At 38.5% G+C, this 21026-nt stretch overlaps 3 protein-coding genes across 3 annotated transcripts; 1 reads left to right on the forward strand and 2 right to left on the reverse strand.

Annotated features, from left to right (window-relative positions):
• Positions 1 to 2029: 2029 nt before the first annotated feature.
• Positions 2030 to 5178, reverse strand: spata4 (spermatogenesis associated 4). Its single transcript, XM_070913870.1, is given in 6 exon segments — positions 2030 to 2124; positions 2407 to 2526; positions 2830 to 3050; positions 3812 to 3930; positions 4224 to 4353; positions 5078 to 5178. Coding segments are annotated over 6 exon segments (786 nt in total).
• Positions 5179 to 5933: 755 nt separating this feature from the next.
• On the reverse strand, positions 5934 to 12456 carry asb5a (ankyrin repeat and SOCS box containing 5a). Its single transcript, XM_070913138.1, has 8 exons — positions 12198 to 12456; positions 11367 to 11749; positions 9863 to 9942; positions 8652 to 8759; positions 8265 to 8415; positions 7728 to 7862; positions 6789 to 6980; positions 5934 to 6545 (listed from the first exon to the last, which is right to left on the reverse strand). Exons 2-8 carry the CDS (start codon positions 11569 to 11571, stop codon positions 6418 to 6420), a joined length of 999 nt encoding a protein of 332 aa, XP_070769239.1. The 5' UTR covers positions 11572 to 11749; positions 12198 to 12456; the 3' UTR covers positions 5934 to 6417.
• ctso (cathepsin O) lies at positions 12286 to 19710 on the forward strand. Its single transcript, XM_070913140.1, has 8 exons — positions 12286 to 12483; positions 12988 to 13093; positions 13326 to 13450; positions 16467 to 16634; positions 17003 to 17124; positions 18300 to 18463; positions 19272 to 19364; positions 19493 to 19710. The coding sequence occupies exons 1-8, from the start codon at positions 12286 to 12288 to the stop codon at positions 19525 to 19527; spliced, it is 1011 nt and encodes a 336-aa protein (XP_070769241.1). The 3' UTR covers positions 19528 to 19710.
• The last annotated feature ends 1316 nt before the right edge of the window (positions 19711 to 21026 follow it).

Consider the following 21026-nt stretch of genomic DNA (forward strand, 5'->3'; position numbering starts at 1 on the left):
ATTACAGCATTGTCCTATCTCTCTGTTGGAAGCCCAGGCTCTTAGACCACATGAGAAGCCAGGCAGTCAGCCAGAAACACTTACCATCCTGTCATCCGTTTTTCACTAGCTTCACAGCTCAATTGTACTGTACACTGAGAATCCACGAGTGCTTGGAGATTTGGGGCCAACAGAGTGATCGGAGTGGCTTTGGCACCAGAAAAGAACTAAATAATGTTCTCCATCAAGTATGCAAAAATAGACACACAGGAGAAGACAATATCATTTGTTTTGCAAAGGTGCATTGATCTTTATGCTGATCTGCCACAGATTTTCATGGATGTATACTTAGTAAATTCAGTGTGGATTCAATTGGTTCTAAAACTGTACATCCATAAATCCAATAGTACTATTCAGTGTGTTCTTAATGCAGGTTAGACCAAATTATTTCTCTTAGCAACAGCAGTAACCATAAAGCATATTCAGAGTCAGAATCAGAATCAGAAATACTTTATTGATCCCCAGGGGAGAAATTATACCCCCTGGGGATATTAGTGACAGAATTAAATATTACACCATCAGACAAGTCTGTAAATGCTGATTGATGACAGTACCAGCTGCCTGCGTAAGGACCAAAAATCAGTTATCGTATAGTAAATGTAATACAGCTGATGTGTGTGTGTGTGTGTTTGTCTCCATTTGTACATCTGTTAGCCTTTTGAGTGAACAAAAGCTATAAAACCATACAATTTTATTGTCCTCAAAAGATAAAAGCATCTTGCATACATTTAGTTATAAGACGCTGTTGTCGAAAGGCCGAATAAATCCATCAACCACCAGACCAGAGCAGAAATTCTCCTCTGTAACTGTCTCACAATGACTAAATAATAAACTGCTGTGGGATGAAATGTTTTCTATCCTGATACACAAACTTCTGCAGTCATTAGCGTACAGATGAGGTGACGTGACACAGCCTTGAGGTGATCCAATGAAAGGGCACAACATATGGTGCCATTAACGCCGACACATTGGGATCTGTCTGTCGAGTAATTCAATATCCATTCAACAAACCCAGGATGCATATAGAAAGTAGACTGCAGTTTTCAAGCTAAAATATAGGACTGGGTTATGTCTCTCCCCCCATCTTCCTTTTCAGTTTTTTTAATCCCTTCCTTAAAAAAGGGATTAAAAAACCTGCTATACAGTTATTATCACAGGTATGGGATTTATTTTGCCCCACAATTACGATTATTGAGCTTGTTCTGCTGCTCTAGATGGCACATGAAGATGTGTCAGTACATTCAATTCATGTTACCATGGGCAGTCTTAAAAACAGCAAAACATCTTTGGCCATCAACACTTTTGAAAGTCCAGGCCAGTGATTCATCATTCAGTATTCCTAAAATATAGGCAGTCCAGTTCATATGAGGGCTGAAATGTTTTCTACCAAAGGCGATGACAATTTGGAACATTAATGATTAAATGAGACAGAGAAAAGCTTTCATGTCTACATGCCACAGTGACTGGTTATTCTCCAAATCTAGCAAGCCATTTTAGGAATTGGTTATCAGGAGCATACATTTGGCAGGTGGCTGATCAAAATTTCCTAGAATGCAGATTGAGAAAAAGGTCTGTCTGTTGCCTTAGTAATGGCAAATGAGGGAAGATGCATAATCATTAATGGTTGAAGGAACTCTAAATAGCATTTGAATACTTTGCACAGTGAACACAAACAGATTGACAGTAAGGCCGGTCAAGTTTTGCTGCATACACTGGTTTATTTCTTCTTTTTGTCAATGATACACCTACAGCAGTGGATTTTAGTCTCAAGAACCATTGAGGAGAGCTCTGCTCATGACTCAATGCTGCCGCCTGCTGGTACAAACAGACATAGCCCAAACATGATGGTAGAGGCACTGAACATTACATAAGCCAAAACAAACATTGACGTCATCTGTTTTTCAAAACAAATTACACTTAAGTAAATACTTGTGTGGAATAATCATTAAAAACAATACAACCATAGAGCACAGATCTCCGTCCAGTTCCTTTAATAGTTAACCAGAGAGCGTCTGACAGGCTGCCGCACCTTTATCTCCTTAAAGGAAACAACAGCTCCACTCCATGTTGACGAGGAGCACGACTCTAAAACAGAAGATATGGGAAAATAGATTGGTTAAGTTATTTGGCAACAATGGAAATAACAAAACACAGTAACATTTACAGTATGGCAAAATAGTGACAAATGGCCATTTGCAATTGCACCCTTAATACAGACATCTAATGGCATACTGACTCTGAGAAGTGAAATTTGTATTTTAAATGTGTATGTCTTCCCCTCTCAGAGAAACTGTAAAAATGAGCACTGTGTCGTTATGGCAAAAACATTTGCATCTGCTACTGTTGAAAGAGAATATACGATTTGACACTTATTTGATGTTGTAGTGTCTCCCGATATAGGGCTGTCAAATCACTCCTTACTGTAGCTGGATGGCACAAGATTATTGGCTGTCAGCTGACCCAGATTTGGCTTCCCTTTAAAACGTCCTGTCACCAAACCAAAAAAATTGGCAAAATTGTGTCAGAATTCAGAGAAATATGACTTATGAGCTATACAAACTGCCATGTTGAAGATAATGAAGTTCTTATATCGAACCTCATATCCTAATCCTTAGTATGCCAATATTCTGTCAGTCCATGTGACTGTTACATCATTGTCATAATAAAGCACAGTGCATCAGTGTGACATTATCTGACGTGATTTGGACCAAAGAGAAAAAAGGAAAATAAAAAAGTATATTATAATATTAGCCCCCACAGGAAGCTCAATATGACCCCTGGGTGGCTCACCGGGGTTGAGAACCCTCTCTGCAGCCTTGTGCTCCAGGTGCCTGTGGAGGATGACTTCTGCCTTCCTGTGATTTGTGCTGATGTCGGGCTCAGCCATGATCTCTGTTATCCTCAGGTTGTTCTTGATGGCCTTGGAGGCCGTGGAGCGGGCCAGTGGGGGCAGAAGTTCCTGATACTCTTTGTCAGTGAAGTCTGACTCTGGGTACTGAACATCTCTGATGCTGAGAAGGGAGACCTTAAAATATTAGAATACCTACAGGATTGTATTTTTATATTTATGTGTTTTGCATTTGTGTGAGTATCATTTTTACACTGTGCAAATGTAATATATACCAACTGACTGGCATCCTTTTCAGTCGTGTTTTCACAGTTCAGTTGGGTTCAAGTGCACTAGAAGCCAGTTAGTGGAGTGTTGATGAGTGTTTTTCATCACCCATATATTATTATATAAAATATCTTGGTGACCCTGCTATAGTCATTGTACGGTGTCAGCATCCTTTCATTTTCAGTTGGAATACAAAGCACTGAAGTGTGTAAGTTGTAATAGTAATGCCTTTGATCTTTCCAGCAACATCGGTATTAAATGAAATATGAGAATGTGACGATCAACCCTGTGACAGTGTCACAGGAAGGTTACGCTTATATTAGTATAGGTTTATGAGTAGTTACATCTAATCTAGTAATGTCTCAAAACAAAACAAAATCGAAAAAGAAAAAAACAAATAAAAGTCAAAACTGGGAAACTTAGCCAATAACACATGAGCTCAACTGCCTTACTGATACATTTCTAATGTACCAATATCAAACTAAAAAATAAAGATTATACAAAACAAAATAGTTAGAACAATTAGTTTTATTAACCTCCAGGTATACATCAGATGCTATACAGTATAAACATCTTATCTGCCTGGTTAAAAAAAGAATATGGCTGATGAAGTTTTGAATCTGTTAATTTCCTGCCCTGCTCCCAATCCACTCTTACCTCTGGTTAGTTAAAATAGTATAAACCTCCTGCACCAACAGCTCAGCTGCTCCTGGTTTACAGTGGATGGTTCCATCAATGACCTCTTTCATCAAGTGCAAATTCTGCTTCTGTAAAGACTGGGACATTAAAAACTTTCAGTAATTATCTGAGTCAAAATAAGAACTTCCTGTTTCAAATCCCTTAGTACATGTAGGTTAAGAATAAAGAAAGAATATCATTCAGTATAGATTATTTTATATCATTTGCTATTTAAGGATTTGTGCTGTTGTGCTGGTAGGTTGAGCATTTTCACAACACCTAAAAGTAGAGTCTTTTTTAAATGCTAATTCAGTTGTCTACACATGTAAAGGGAAAGTTAAACAGTATTAAATTCATCATATCATACTGTACTGTGTTTTCCTCCTCTTACCCTCTCTATCTGGCTCCAGTTGCTCTGTTTGGCCGAAAGGGATGTTCCTTTGTCATATGGATGCACTGGAAAGTCTTGGGGGTAATAACGAGAAAATATCTCTGCCACAAGGTAACCATTGGAAACATCTCTGGAAATAAAAAGGAGGGAGAACAGAGTGAGTATATTTACTCTTCCAGTGAAATCCCCTTTGAACAATTTGCTGTCTTGTCAGCATTGGTGTTTCTCTACACCTTGTTATATTATATCTATTGGACATTGTTTCTTCTGATTTGTTTTGTGATCCTTGATTATTCCACTCATATTGTATCTCATTGTAATGAGTATTTCATTACAAGTCTGTTATGTGTTTGCCATGTTTCATGGTGCAACAGTAAAATAGATTTTTAATCTCAGTGAGGCCTTTTCCAGATTAAGAAAAGTTATCATTGCATCAAGGGAGGAAATGCTCAATCAAAACGACTATGGAGCAGTTGTTGAGGGCTGATGTGGAGATGTTTAAGTCAAAGGAAGGCGAGGTGTGTATCAGCTATAGGTACAACGTCGGCGAAATGTGGTTGGATTTGTTTTTACACATTTAAACACACATTACAGCAGCTATTACACTAGCTATGGTTAACTAACAGTTAACGCTAGCTTAATCCTATTGAAACAACAGTTAACGGTAACGTTAAGTTACTAAAACCTGTGAACAACTGACTTTTCAACCAACTAAAGTTATTTATTTATTTAAAGTCTGGACATTGACCGGCAAATAGTTTTTATCAGTGCTTACTTGGAAGTGTATACTGAAACTTAGGCTAGCTAGCAATAGCTTAGCTAGATGTTTTATGTAACGTTAGCTAATTCTTTACCTGCGCACATTCTTCGGATAAAATGACAAGTCGAGGCTTTGCAGCCATTTCACCACTTCTCTCGCCAGTCCAGTCTTTGTGGGGGACTGTGCATAAGACATGCTGCTCTGAGCCTGACAAAGTCCAGAAACCAGGGATGTTTTTATCCGTGTAATCTTGCTAAAGCCTAATTAACTCGACCAGTTTCCTCTAAGTTACAGCATGCAGGTGACGCACTGGACTTTTTTTGTTTATGTTTCCATGGCAACGACACGACACACTTCTTCGACGTGTGGCAGCACACAGACAGCGGCGGCGCTTCACTGCCCCCCAGAGGATGTTTCGCTTACTAGGAATTCCAATTAATACATTTTTACCATTATTTAATTTTACATATAGAAAAGTAAGACATTATGAAATACATTACTTTATCAATACAGGTGCATATTAATAGCATTTATGAAAATATGCCAGAAAGGCTAATTTCCATCGGCAGTCCCTGGGCAGGTTAGTTAAAAAGAACTCAGCTGAGTATCATGAAATGTTATTTCATACTGCTACTTTATTCATGATTATTTTGATCATAATGCCTTGGGAGCGTTATTTAATTGCAGTATTAGCTATTGTCTTAGCAAAATAAACAAACGCTGCTCCACCCACTCTTATTTTCCATTTGGGACTTTCCAATAAGGTCAGCCTCCTCCAGTTGTCAATACTGAGTAATCCAAGTTGAAACTCTTTTTGTTTTCAACATTTTTGAATGAATAATTCTCCTTTTATCAACCATTGTTAATTACCAACACAGCCTGCGCATGTACTTTTACAAAGACAACATATTTTGGAATGCACCAGGTTTCAAAACAATTTTAATCATCTAGTAGCGTGCAATGCATTATATATCAAATGCAAAACTACGAATACTCATTCACATTCATTCATTGTACATATACATAACAGTATAATCTTCATCTAAAGTTTTCAAATTTCATCACTCTCTGGTAGCTATTGCAACTATTAAGGCATCTTCTAAATACGGCAAACCTGAATAGCAAATAATATTATGTTTATTATATTTTTTGACCAGGCAAGTCTACAAGCTCTTTTAGAACATCCTGCTTTACATTCATCCGGGTCCACAATCACATACGGGATGCAGGCCAGCTCAATACAGCTTGGTACTACCAGCTACTTGGTGGCTACTCTGTGGCTAATTTCAATTAACTGCTCTGACTGTATTGACTGGTAGCTAAAATTAAAGGTAGGAAGAGTTCATAGAGTTGATGTGCTCTTTGTGTCAAGGGCTTCTCTCTGTAAGTCCCATTTAGGCAGTTTGGCAGTTTACAGTTTGGTTGTTCTGTCTGTCATTGGTACTGCAGGTAGTTCCTGAGCCTGTTGGGCAGGGGAAGGTGGGAAAGAAGGTGGAGTCTGTCACGGCCGACGCAGTTCCTGATGCACTGACGACACACCTGACTCAGCAGTCGTGGTGTAACTATGAAAAGGAGACAATGAAACTTTATATAAACTGGGCATAACGCATAGATTACATCTCAAAGAAAACCATTGACTTAGGTTGGACAGCATTTTTCACGCTACGAGCTCAGATAAAAGCACACTTTTTATATCTGTTGATGGAGATGTTCAAGCACAGACATAAATATGACAAATTAGACAAAAAAGATCCAAACATAGGACTATAGTTTCTCACAAAAACAAGTTACAGTTGTTGTCGTACCTTCATAGAGCAGCAGGAAGCCCTCTGTTAGACTGCTGGGCGGTGCCACGTCTACTGGCCTCTGAAACTCGGTGTTCCGGGCATTAATGTCTGCACCAAAGTCCAGCAGCAGCTTCACTACTGCTGTGCAGTCTTTTTCTGCAGCTGCATGTAAGGGTGAATCCAGGGATTTGCCTTTCTGTACATTCGCACCTGTATGCAGGACAACTTGATTATCCATTCTAACATCCAATACTTCCACTGTTAGATATCATCAATATATGTTGTTCATTGTAATCCAGGAGTTACATTGTGACTACGTTTACTTATTTACATGTATGTACTTGCCTTCCCTCAGCTGCCCTTTTCTACCTAACAATTTCTGTCATTTCCCAGAAATGACTTTCAACAGCCCTGAGAGAATGGACGTGAGCTTGTTACTTTCAGTCAAAGGTAGCAAGCAATGTGGGCTCACAAATAGCTTGAAAATGTAATCAGTCAGCTGTAGGCTATATGTAAGTGCTGTACCGCTTTTTACTCAAATTGCAATATGTGATGTGTCAGCGTCGAAATAAAAAAAATGGTTTGCTTCCTCTGATTGAATTACCCGTATACGATCTCTAGAAAGAGACTGTTAGCAGTCTTGGAAAAAAACTGACAGACTAACACCTACCGTTGGTGTTTACCATTGCCTTGATGATTTACATAACTGGCTGTGCTGGAAATGCCATCTGCACTAACACAACTAAGTAACTGCTCACTTCAAAAAGTTTTGAGTTTTTGTGCGTCTATTCTTTTTCAGAGGCTTTTAAAATCCACTGTGCATTCATATGTGTTTGTGTATTTATTTCCTTGTCTGTGCACAATAAACGTGCTTGTGTATCTGTGTATGTATGTTCATACAGGACGTGTGCCTGTCCGTATGGAGATGTAAAGATCCACACTGTGTTGCGAGCTGACCTTCCCTCAGGAGTTTCCTGGCACACTCTAGCTCTTGGCATACGCAGGCTGTATAGAGCGCTGTGCCCAGGTGAGGAATGTCCATGTCCACATCTGCCCCCCAAGTCACCAGAGCCTCCACACAACCGTAATGACCTGGGAGTAATGGAGCATGAAGACAGTAATCAGTAAGTGACAATGAGAGATAATTCTCGAAGCTGTCTGCTCGGGCCATTTTGGGATTTATTTTTAAAGCTGTTTCTCAGTGCAGGTTTGTTAGAAAGTACTTTATAGCACAGCCAAGGACACAAATACAGATTGAAAGACAGGTTGTAATGAGCAGAGCTGATTGAATAACATATAGAGTGGTGGATATTGAATATCAGCAGCAAACAGATAAAATGGTATTTCAATTGATTGCCCTTAACCTGAACTTACTTGTGACAATTAACTGTCACTCAATGCTGTTTAGATGTACAATATAAATAGTCAAAAGAAACCTATGCAGTTGCTGATATGCATTTTGTCATATATGCGGAATATTTTGTCATAATATACCTTTGCACGTAGCTTCATGGATTGGTGAGGGATGGTATACAAGGCTCTGGGGTTTTGCTCCATTTTCTAAAAGAATTTCAGCACATGCTACACTGCCCACTGTACAGGCGTTGAACAGAGGCGTGACTCCATCAATTGTAGAAGCATTGACCTGTAAACACATTTTTTTAACTGTTATTTTTAGGCCTTGCTTAACCATGCAAGTCGACTAATAGCAACAGCCTGGGGGAACAGTTGAAGGGGAACAACAACCTAATAGCTCTACAGTGACTGTAGAAGAAGAGCAGTGCATTGCTCATTTGTTACCCCAACCCAGCTTTTCCCAGCCAAGGAAATGACATTTGACCTGTGCAGCATAGCAACATTAAAGGCCAATACATGACTTACATTAGCTCCTGCATCAATTAGAGCTCTGGCACAAGCGACATGGTCTCCAACACAGGCCTCATGAAGGGGTGTCACGTGGTCTATAGTCAGAACATTTACACTGTGACCCTGGAAACAATCAAACAGCCACAGACATTTAGATGTTAAAAGGGGCGCTAAGCAATACATGACCTTTGTCAACCTCTATTGGTGAACACCAGGTATTGCAAGAACATCAATAAAGCTCCTCCTCTGTAATTGACAAACTGTATTGTACAGTTTACACAGTCACAGTCACATTTGAACAATAGAAATTAATAAGCTTTTTAATTAAAGTGCAGAATCAAAAGGGTTCTGGTAAAGAGCTAATAAATCACTGCATACAATATTGTAATTATATCACTGCTTTGTCATGAGCTTGTCTGAGTTAAGAACAAGGCATTGTTGGCTTTGTAGCTGAAATGGCTTACTCTCTTGTAGCACGCTGCTCAATCTGTGAGCAGCTGAAAATGCAAGTGAGAGAGTGGATTCTCCCAGTCTCCCATTTATTAGTCTTCAGCGCTGATAAGCAATTCTGTCCACCCCCTCAGATACTTTATATAATGCTTCTGTAATATTGTATGTTATGGTTATTTTGTGCGGTATGGCAACTAAGATGTATTATTTTACTTACTAAAGTGCTGTATCTAAGATGAAGTCATGGTTTTCTAAGCTTACACAAACATCAGCTTTTCACTTGACATTTACTTAAAACACAAGATTTATTATTAATAGCCAAATGTTGCCTGTTTACATTTTATGCTGCAGACATTTATTATTATAACTTACAACTTGTGTAACAGCAGAATTGCAAGCAACCAGTAATGGCCAAGAGGAAGCTTTGGCTTTAGACTAATAATGAAAGACTGATATTTGCTAATCATACAAGGTCAAGTTAATCTTGTTATACAATGTTGTTATTCTCAGTAAAAGCGAGAGGTATTCTCAAAACATACTGAAGTCTTGACTTGACTGTAGGAATGCCACAAGTTAGTGTTGTTTATATATTTTTTTAGATAATTACAGGTAATCATAGATCCTTATTTTCAAACCTCTTTTTCTTTAAAATCTAAACCGGGAATCTACAACGGCACTGATGTAAATTTAATTGCACAAGGGACATTTAAAACAGACTCCATGTGCACAGAGGAGGAGATGCACATAACTCTCTCAGGGGATTGTGTTCTCTGCACCTGTAAAATGAGGGTCCTCAGAGCCAGAAGGCGGCCCTGACTCGCAGCATCATGTAGGGGTGAGCGGTCTGCCCAGGATCCTGCAGGGAGAATAAGAATTAATGTATTGTTATTAGGCTAATGCTCTTATCCAGAGGCATTAACAGAACAAGCCTCAAATCCTGAGTTACTAACAGTACGAGAGGATGTTAATTCATCGTGTCTTATAATATTATAATTCCTTTATTATTTAACCAATTACAGTGGTTAATGAAATTCCAACCACAAACCTGAATTAGATCAATTCTCCATCTTCTTTATATGTTTATCAAAGTCATATTTTAACCTTTCAGGTCATGTTTTACCCTTCACCTTCCAAGAGTTAATGCGTGGGGCAGCATATTATTATGTGACTAACAGGGCTTGAGAAGTCCTTATGCAGTCAACTCCACTCATTCACACTCCAAATAATAATAAAATAAATAAGTGTGTCTCATTAAGCACACCTGAGTCAATGTCCAGAATAACAGCTGATGCATTCCACACGTTATTATCATCATTCCCATCTTCCTCCATTTTAATCATAATTTATAGATAATAATCGACCTAAAATTTCTATAAAGCTCCAGTTCTTTTATTCATGCAGCCTATTCTCCTTGACTGACATTAATTTGAAATATGGGTATAAAAGACCTAGCTGCAGACATCAAACAGATTTCTCAGAACAAGGAAGACAATATCTACAGCACTGTGACTAATACTCTAAGCTTGGCTAATTAGTATTCCGCGGAGTGGGTCTACTTTAAATTAAACATCCCCTTGAATGATAGATACAGATTATGTTGTCGTCGTGTCTCTCTTCCCCCAGAATGTGCCTTCGAACCGCCTGTCCCCGAGAATGTGGAGTGTTGTTTTGGTTGCTGTCTGTGTGAAAGGGTGCACTGCATAGCTGGGAATGGAAACTAGGGCAGGATGGGGGTGGGGGAGGCTGAAGGGGGGGGGGGGATATCATGACTGTGTTCTATTAATACATTAGAGAAAAAGACCTGCCAGCCTACAGTGTCTTCGTTTAATATTGAATGTACAGTTCAGGATTTATAAGTAGCTATTAAGCTAATGAAAGAAAAGAAGGCTATCATTTATATCTACAGTATATATTAATGTGAATACAATTAATGGCTCTTATACTTGGATTGGATTTTCAATGCAGTATTTATAGCTCATTTGTAAACAGGGAAATTGTGAGTGTGTGTGGTTGTGTGTGAGAGGGGAGCACTCTAACCTTAACATTTTAAAGGTAACAATATTAATATTTTCTGCCTATCACCATATACGCCTGAGGTCAAACATGTTGCTTGGTGTATAGATGTTAACAGAGTTGTATTGCGGTCACTTTTTACACCAAATTTGGCTTTAACACACACGTACATATGCTTAAAATGATGCAGTGTGTGGAACAAAGAAACCACCTTAAGAAAAAAACAACTCTTTAAAGCTTTTTATGTTTTTTTCTCAGAGTACTCACTGTGTTGCTGACCATAATCATAGAACTCTGCTGATATCCTGGCAGCCTCTTTGCGGTTCCCACGGACAATGTAGAAGTATGCCAGCAAGTTGAGAGAGATTTTAACAAAGAGCTTAAAGCAGAACAGTGCCAAGATGCTGAGGTAAACATTGGACAACTGTGCCGCAAAGGGCTTGTTGGGGAGTTCCTCTGTTGGGTCTGACATTTCCTCCGGCACGTTACAGAGGGGCTTTGGTTATGATGAAGGCAGGATCAGATGCCTCTCCAAAAAGCACAAGAGTAGCCGACTTTTTCTCCCAGTGTACTCACTGGTTGGCTGGTCCTGACAAAGTACAGGCTGGGAAAAAAAATGCTCTGCAGCTGCTACTGTGCCTGTGAAGCAACTACTGCAATGTTAGTGTACAATGTGTGTGTTCACAAGTTATACAAATGACATGTTACATATGGTGGTTCCAGTTGCAAATGTGACATAAAACGTTAATTCTGGATAAATGAGATTTAGAAAACGTTTTGAAAAATGAATATTTGCATTAGTTTCAAATCATGATAGTACATAATTCTGCATGAATGAAATGAAAAAATATTTCAAGAGTACATTTTTGCATGATTTTTAAGTCATGATAGTATAAAAACAACAAAATAAAAATGTAAAATCCGGATTTATATCTATATAATCAATATAATAAATTAATTATTAATTAAGTTACTAATGTATTTATTTTTAATAGCACTAAACAGGTCCGTGGTGCCTGCTTGTGAATGGTACGTTACTTTCTGTTTCCAAGGAAGCGTCTCTTGATCGCTGCGCATGCGCTACAGATAACGCCTCACCTTTTCCGCCAATATCACTTTTTTTATTTACTTCCCTAATACATCCACGTTTTATCTCTGAATGTTTTAACCGACAGTCCTTCGTCAAATGAGGGTCGGCCATCCGTATTTAGTTGTTATAGCAACCGTCTCCACACTCGTTTGTCCTCTGTGTGGTCAAAATGTGAGCTCGGGTGAGACTAAGTTGAATGGCTCTGCAGTTGATTTCGAGTCGTTCAGAGATCAGTTTCACCGCATGTGTAAAGTCAACCGCGAGGAATTTAACCGTCGACATCTGTATTTTCAGGTAGGAGACCAGAGAGAGGGAGACAGCCAGCTGTGTAGAAAAACTCTTCAGTTTTTACGCACGTCTGTAAACAAACGGCCGCGTACGTCACTAACGTGCAGACAACGCCCACTCGTGTAAATGAAGGAAATGTGTTTCTATATGGTACAAAATGATATATTGAATTTGGTGGAAGAAGCACCGAGACTAACGTTCACACTTAAATAAGTAACGTTAGCGAGGTGTACAGATGTGAAGACATCCTATACATACCTATATTATAATATACCTATATTAAATACATCCGACCTTCTTGAAGGTTATAATTTGTGTTGTCAAAAAAGGAAAATAATCAGCTGTAGATGTGATGTTTTTTCATGGATTTTGTTCTTTACCTTCATGTCTGTATTATTTTATGCCAGATTTTTTACTTAAACAGCTCACGTTGATGACTGGAGTAGCCCACATTTTGCTGCCCCTTCAGTTAAGTTTACTACACCCAATGTGTCATGTGTGTCATTGCAGAATGCTACAAAGCGCCATGCATACCTAAACGCATTCTCCACAGTACCACAGTCTGCCAAGTACGGCGTAAACCAGTTTTCCGACCTCTCACAGAAGGAGTTCAGAGGTAGGCTGAAGTTTTGTTACATTTTGTAAGTTTGCAGAATTGGATTAGGTACATGTACTGTATCTTGGTTTATATCAGCTTCATCAAGCGAAATGTATTAACTTATATCTGTTCAGTGGAAATACTTACTGAGCATCTTACTCCCCAGATGCCTGGGCTGAATCTGCAAAGTCAGTGTTTACATGCATCTTTGTATCCAGGAATGACTTTGAAATGTATCTGTTATCCACAGATCTCTACCTGCGATCAAATGCTGACAGAGCTCCTCTCTTCTCTGGACTGAAGACAGAGGGGCTCCCAGCCAAATTTGACTGGAGGGACAAAGCAGTGGTGGCACCGGTCCAGAACCAACAAGCAGTAAGGGTTACACTGAAAGTACATATACTTTATAGGTAGGAACATACTGTAGGTACAGAGGCACAGTTGGGTTTCGTTGGAACAAATGAATGTCCATTTTTTTATCAAATCATTTTCCATTTTCCATTTCATGTGCTCATAATAGGCAGAAGTCGCAGAAATGATGCAGTCAAAATGGTGATGTTTTCCTTGCTTTTCCATTCTTACTAGATATAAAGTTCATGATGTCCAGTGAGAAATATTTCCATGCCTCAGCAGTAGGGATCATCAATTTCAATTTATTTAAGATCCCCCTCAGGCATGTTTTAAGGTGTATAGAAATAATCATTATACTTTTATTTATGTAGAGCTTTTCAAGCTTTAGCAGAAAGTGCTTTACAGATTAAAGGATTTACACAGCACATACAGTATGTAAAGCAGCACTGAGCCCATACATAAAAAGCTAGAAGCGCAAGTGCAAATAAAATAAATAAGTTCATATATGTAAATAAGTAAAATGTGGATAAAGAAATAAGCTCATATAAAGCAGGTAAAATTAGCAATATTTCCTTTAAGAAAAGGAAATAACCACATATATAAACAAATAAGACGCAAATATAAGAGATGATCTCATACAAGGCAGATGTATAATGAGCTCATATGAAGCAGATAGAAAAAAAGAACAAACTCTTGAATTTAAAACAAAAGTGCAAAATATATGGAAGTGCATAGAAAAATATTTGAATAATAATACTAAAACAAGCACAATTAAAGTATTTAATGACAATAAAGTTAAAATAAAACACCATGAAATAGTAATGTAAAGAGGAAATATGAATGAGATGCGATGGAGAAGGAAAACAATAAGTGTAGGCCATCTTGTAAAACTGAGTTTTAAGGAGGCACTTAAAAGCTGCAGTGCAGTCTGCCGATCTCACACTGAGTGGAAGGCCGTTCGTAAGCCGAGGGGCCATAACCGAAAACGTCACCCTTGGTTTTCAGTCTGGTCGGTGGAGCAGCTAAAAGGTTTTAATCAGCTGCTCTTTAGGGCCTGCCAGGCTGTAAGGAGTTAAAATGTATTAAATATATCCTGGAGCCAGACCATGGATGGTCTTGTATTGGTAAATATAATGGGCAACTAGTTAATAATACTCTGCTTGGAATAATAATTTGTGCCCGATATGGTTTATCCACAAGAAAGTTAGTTACCTACTCCTTCTCCCTGATTGAAAAATTTGGAGCCTATGAAAATGCAAATATTGTTTCAAAAATGTAAGTACTGGACACATGATGTCTCCTACTTCACTGGAAAGTCCATTCTAGGTGTACCCTGAGGCTTCAAGTGTCCACATCACACAGTATGATTGGCTTCCAAACCTGTTGTGATATCACAAATTCATGATTGGACGAACACATCTCAAACACTTTTAAGGTGAGCACAAAGAACCTTTCGCCCTTCAGCTGATGAATTTAAAAACAGCCCTCTAGAGTCGAACTCAGCACAGGCATCATTCTGCACAGTGAAGGTCAGACATCCAAGTGAAGTAACAATAAGCAAACCAAATTTTTGAGTGGAGAGGGACTTTAATAATGGTCAAGGAGCAGGTGGAAAATGATAAACTAAGCCATTAAGTGTGACCTTTGCTGAGAGAGCAAAGTGAACCTGGGGACACAGCCAGTGAGAGGGTTAGTGAGATGGAGCTGCTGCTTGTCCTCGCTGAAGGTTCACTTTCTGCTCCTTTTGTCCTTAATCTCTTTAGCCAGTCAATTTGCCGTCAGGGACGATATTTTTACTGTAAAACTGTTGTCCTGAGGGAGAGGCATAGACCATACAGGTTAAAGCCAACACAATAACATATGTTTTACTCTCTTGAATTCAGCTAAGTCTTACCACTCCAGGGAGAGTTTGTACATGACCACACTCACCTACCACTCTGCTGCAGTTTTTCTGCCCAGATTTATTTTTCTCTGGCTCTGTCTGTGGACCTGCCTCGGCTGAGTTTCCACAACAGATAGATAGATGGACGTACGGAAAATAAAATGCAGTACCATCCACAAAGACACAAAATATCAACCCACTCACATCTCATGAATTCTTGATTATGAGACGTGAAAAACTTGATCCAGTTTTCCCTTATCTTGATTCCACTTTTGTGATTGGTGCGCTTCAAAGGAGAGAGCAGATGGTCCTAATATTTTGTATACTGAGCAAATACTTATCTCCAGTCCAAGCAATAATGACTGATTTTGGTTTCAGTATTGATTTTAAGCCATGGCACCATATTGAGCAACAAAATATTGGATTTTTACATGGAGAGCTCAGGTTTTCATCACATTTATGGGAATTTATGCTGAGCAAGTGAACTGAGCATAGTCTGATGTTGTTTGGAGAACGAGATTGCCTGTGCAAAAATGCACTCTCACATAATGAAATACTGTATGTTTTGACTAGCTGACTAGTTTCAGGAAAGCAGCGTAATCTATATCAGATATGAAGTATGAGAGCAACTTTTGCAATCAGAATATCTCAAATGATCCTCAGCCTGAAAGCTTAATACATTAAGTGAAGCAAGACACAGTATACCTGAGGTGTTTCTGTCAGTAGATGGCAGCAGAAAACAATTAGTCACAGTTCACTCAGACTGGACGGATCATCTGACCTCATCAACATCCGCACCCACTGTAGAGATCAAAATGTCTTTAAAATATAGATTTGATTCCAAATGCCGTCAAATCCAAAATTGTTTGTTTCGGAACAAATCTTTCAAGTTTAGTCAGTTTGTTTGCCACCATTTCAAAATGTCTATCTAAATGTTGTGTTTCATGTTCAAATGGTGAATTACAGCATTGATTTGGACATCAGAAATAGCAGAGACCATCATTCAGCAGAATTCAAGTCTTTATCCTGTCTCAGTTTCTCCTTCTGGGTATCATAAGATATGACTGTATTCTGGAGTTTGGCTCCAGTCCTGAAGGATTTTTCAACCTTTCCTTTGTAGTTTTGTTTTTCCTGATTACTGTAATTTTACCTCTGCAGTGTGGGAGTTGTTGGGCTTTTAGTGTGGTTGGTGCCATGCAGTCTGTCCATGCTATTGGTGGCTCGCAGCTGGCACTACTCAGTGTGCAGCAGGTTCTGGACTGCTCCTTCCAAAACCAAGGCTGCAATGGAGGCTCCCCGGTCAGGGCTCTGAATTGGTTAAAGCAAGTATGTTGATTTTTTTTATTTTTTTTACATAATTTCAGGCCTTTCACATATTTTCAGGTCTGATGCTTCAAAATGGTTTACAGTGAGTACAAAGACAGAATAAACCTTTTCCCTGGCTGTTTATGACAGAGGACACTTGTGGGAAGATACATCCATGCTGTTTTAAATTGTAGCTTTTAAAAAATAAGGTAATCTTGTCATGTATTTTAATTAGAGAGATATGTAGCGGCAGTAAGCAAAATAAGATTGCTGTCTATAGTCAAACATAAATTAGGAAACTGCCTCTGCCAGGATCTTTCATAAACAAGATGAATGGATATTTTGTATTCAGAGAACACACTCACTGAGATAAACGATTTTCTTTCTAGACCAGAGTGAAATTGGTGCCTCAGTCGGAGTATCCCTACAAGTCCAAGACAGGAATTTGCCATTTTTTCTCTCAGTCACATGGTGGTGTTGCTGTGAAGGACTTTACTGCACATGACTTCAGGTAAAAGACACCTTTTTGCAAGTTGTCTCTAAGCAATAAAGGCTAAAAATTAACAATGGTATATTTCAGTAAAAATCATATGAAATGTGGTTTTCACAAAGTACCAAGGACAGAGGAGAGGGGAGGGGGATTGGTCCTGTGCAATGACAGACCACAGTGTTTACTGTGTCAACACAGACATGGATTGCTCAGTAGCACAGAGGTTCTTTACTCTGGGCCAAAGTGACTGGCTCACAGCTACCTTGAGTTAAAGTGAATCAGATCTTTATTTAATATTGAACAGGGTCATGACTCACACTCTTGCTATGTAATGCCTGTTATTTTTGTTGTATTGTTACCATAGCTAGGATCAGGCTCCTCTGTTGAGACTTTCACAGTTTTGGTGGAGCAGAGTTAACAGTGTTTCCAAGATTGTTACATTTGCCAACCTATTGTAACATTTTTCTTGTCTCTCCTTCTTTATAGTTCCTTTCCTGACATACAACTTTGTGTTAAATGGAGCTTTTATATTTTTTAATATAATGGTATCTTTTTTAAATGATTCTTAAACAGAACCTAAAAGTAAAGATGCAATAATTTTCAAACATAGTAAATGTAAATACTACTAAAAGACCTCTTTATCTCAACAAATTTGCCTTTTGACTTACCCCCGTCGTCAGAAAGGTCAGAGTGCTGGATCATTGAGTACATCAAGCTGCTGGAATTGGGCACTTCTGCAGGGTGGAGACTCAGGGGTCATGGGGATGTCTTAACCTTGTGGTTAAGAGGCTCATCAGCCAGATCTTTACTGCTGCACTGCCAAAGAAAAACAGCATCATAATGTTTTAACAAGACAAGACTTCACCTCACCATGAATGGGGTGTAAAATGGCTTTTTTCAATATAGTTTTGGCACAGACCTAGACTCCATGGCCCATATGTCATGAGCCTGGCAGAGGAGGGCATCACAGCCATCCCCAGTGTGGAATCATCTGGTAGAAGGACAAGGTGACAAGATGAGGTTGCAGAGAGGGTGTCTGCATATGTGCAACAGACGGAATGAGGAGAATACCAATTCTTTATGAATGAGAAATAGTGCAATAGTTACATGATACATGATAATGCAACAAAAAGCAGTGTAATCACAGGATCAATGTTGCTGCCTCAGGAGTATATTTGTTTTAAATTTTCCTTCAGTGGTCAAGAGGAGGCCATGATGGGTCAGCTGGTGGAGCATGGCCCCTTGGCTGCTATCGTGGACGCTGTCAGCTGGCAGGATTACCTGGGTGGAATCATTCAGCACCACTGCTCCAGCCAATGGTCTAACCATGCTGTCCTGATTGTTGGATACAACACTGCTGGTACATGCTGTCCCTACACTGGCATGAGAATGAATCATAATTCAAGAAAGAAAGCAGGGATTTTATATTTTACTTGAGCTAACGCTTACCTTTTTAGGTCAAGAAAGTTTTGCAACCCTCAGGCCCTGTGAAAGTAATTTAAAGCTGCACTAGGCAAGATATGTAGGTAAAAATATGCCAGTCTTAATCACAAATGGCTGCTGCAACAGAGCAGAGTCTTTCACCCCCCATTAAGTGCTAAAACAAAACAAATTATTAACAAGCCATTAAGCTTATTATTGAGCCCCAAAATTATGATTATATTGTTATTCATATTGTGAAAGTGAGACAAGTGAAATATCCACTGCATGTTTCCAGCGACATGCCTTACTCTGTCTTGTTAGAAGATATCGGCACTCATTTCTAGAAAGTCCTTGGAAGAAGTAGAACTGCTTTGGAAACATGTCATTATGTCACACCACTGGTGGTGAAATATTTCTATTCTGTCTCAGTTTTAAGAAAATTAAGAATTGAAAGCAGAATATGAAGCTCAGTTATTGTGAACCCTACCTTTGGCCTTTTCTTTTGTGTGTGCTACTAAATGTCATGTTACGAGACGAGCAGTTATACTCACTGTTTATACCTTGTTCACACACATCAGTATTTTATATTTCTTGACATTAATTATTTCACACACACTTTCTTTGTGGGTATTACACAACGATATGAGTGATGATGTAACAGTCTAAAGTGGTTGCAGCTGCGGTGCACACACTCACACACACATCCTGTAAATGATTAAATCTTGATTACATGTTGTCTGATTTAGGGGATATTCCATACTGGATTGTGCAGAACTCCTGGGGAACCACATGGGGGAATGAGGGTTATGTTTATATAAAAATCGGTGGCAACATTTGTGGTAAGTATGATCTTTGCCTCTTGTCAGTTTCTGTTCATATCTCCTTGTAGTTTGGTGTGTGTATGTTGCTGTGTCCACTATCCCCTCAGGGATTAATACAACATCCTTCTTCTTGTTTCTCTTCCCAGGTATTGCAGATTCAGTGGCAGCAGTTTTTCTTTGAGGAGATTGTGTATTTTTGTCTCTGTCAATGTATGTGTTTGTGTGAGTGACTGTGTGTGTGTGTGTGTGTGTGTGTGTGTTCACTGCTGCCAAAATTTAAATAATCTGTTTGTCTTCAAGTGTCACTTTCAGTAATGTTTTTATTGAAATGTCACCATGTTACATCACTAAAACAAAATAAATTGTATATACTTTATATGCTGATAAGTGTTGTATCATACCTGAGCGATCAACACACACAACACTGCAAAACTATAATAACAGATGATAGATGCACTGTACAAAAATGTATCTTGTTAAATACACAAGGTAGATACATATTATGGGTGATATGGCTCATAACTTCTCTATACAGAGATCACATCAATCACTACATAAATACATAAAATAAATGTAACACCATACAGTATACTATACAGAACACATTATTAACATTATGTACACATTTTGTGGTTCATATTTTATAGTTTGACATTTATGCTGTGAAAATGGTTCTATTTTAGATGTTGATATCGATTCTTTATACAGAGGTTTCTTATCATTTTATGTTCTCCTCCTCACACCTAAGCCACATCCCAATAGTCTGAAATAGCTCCCTCTCTGACACCTTCCCCATGACATGAAAAATAATGCTTTCGTAAAAACCCATCATCGCCACCAGTTTGATCACTGCTCTCACCGATCCATTTTCTTTCAGGTCAGTCACAGTGAATTTACATAATTGTATTGAGAAAACATCTAAGCAAATCTTATCAAGGAGCCATCTGCTATACTTTGTGACCAGTCAAGATCAGAGATTGGAGTAAAATACTATTATTTGGCTGTTTGACTTATTCAGGGTCAGACACTGCGTCGCCAGTTTCTGAGGTATGAACCTTGGTGCTGCAGCCTGATGTAACTAATGAACTGTTCATTGTTAGCATAATTGGAGGATATTTGGAATGCTTTTAGTGTCACAATGAGATGAAAAAGAGATTTTTCATCTTGCTTGATATTAACATTAAAAGGAGCACATTTTGTTATTTTCCTGTATTTACATGTCACAATCCCAGTACTTCCTTGAAAAGTAGATATTCTAAAAGTCCAAACCAATAATACCATAGATATTTTGATGGTTTACACTGCCCCGTTTTAAAAATGCCATCGTATCAAGTATGAAGAGTTTCCTTCATTATCCTATGTAGTATATTTAGTATTTAGTATTTTTAGTATAGTATTTTTATATCTGCATTTATTGTATGTATATTGTTTTTTAAAAAACAAACTGTGTGTTTCTGCACCTTTCTGTCTTTGCTGCTGTGACTTGTAAATTTCCCCGCTGTGGGATAAATAAAGTTTATCTTATCTTACCTTATCTTATCTGATTTGAGAGTTTTGTGCAAAAATTGGATGTATTTTATGTATTTCTTGAGAAAACATACAATTTTTCAATGAATGGGCTTTCTCAGGTACATCACCCTGCGTATCTGAGCTCCCATTATTAAAATATTGCCTGTCTTC

Source organism: Enoplosus armatus, chromosome 10, assembly GCF_043641665.1.
Source record: "Enoplosus armatus isolate fEnoArm2 chromosome 10, fEnoArm2.hap1, whole genome shotgun sequence".
NCBI lineage: Eukaryota > Metazoa > Chordata > Actinopteri > Centrarchiformes > Enoplosidae > Enoplosus > Enoplosus armatus.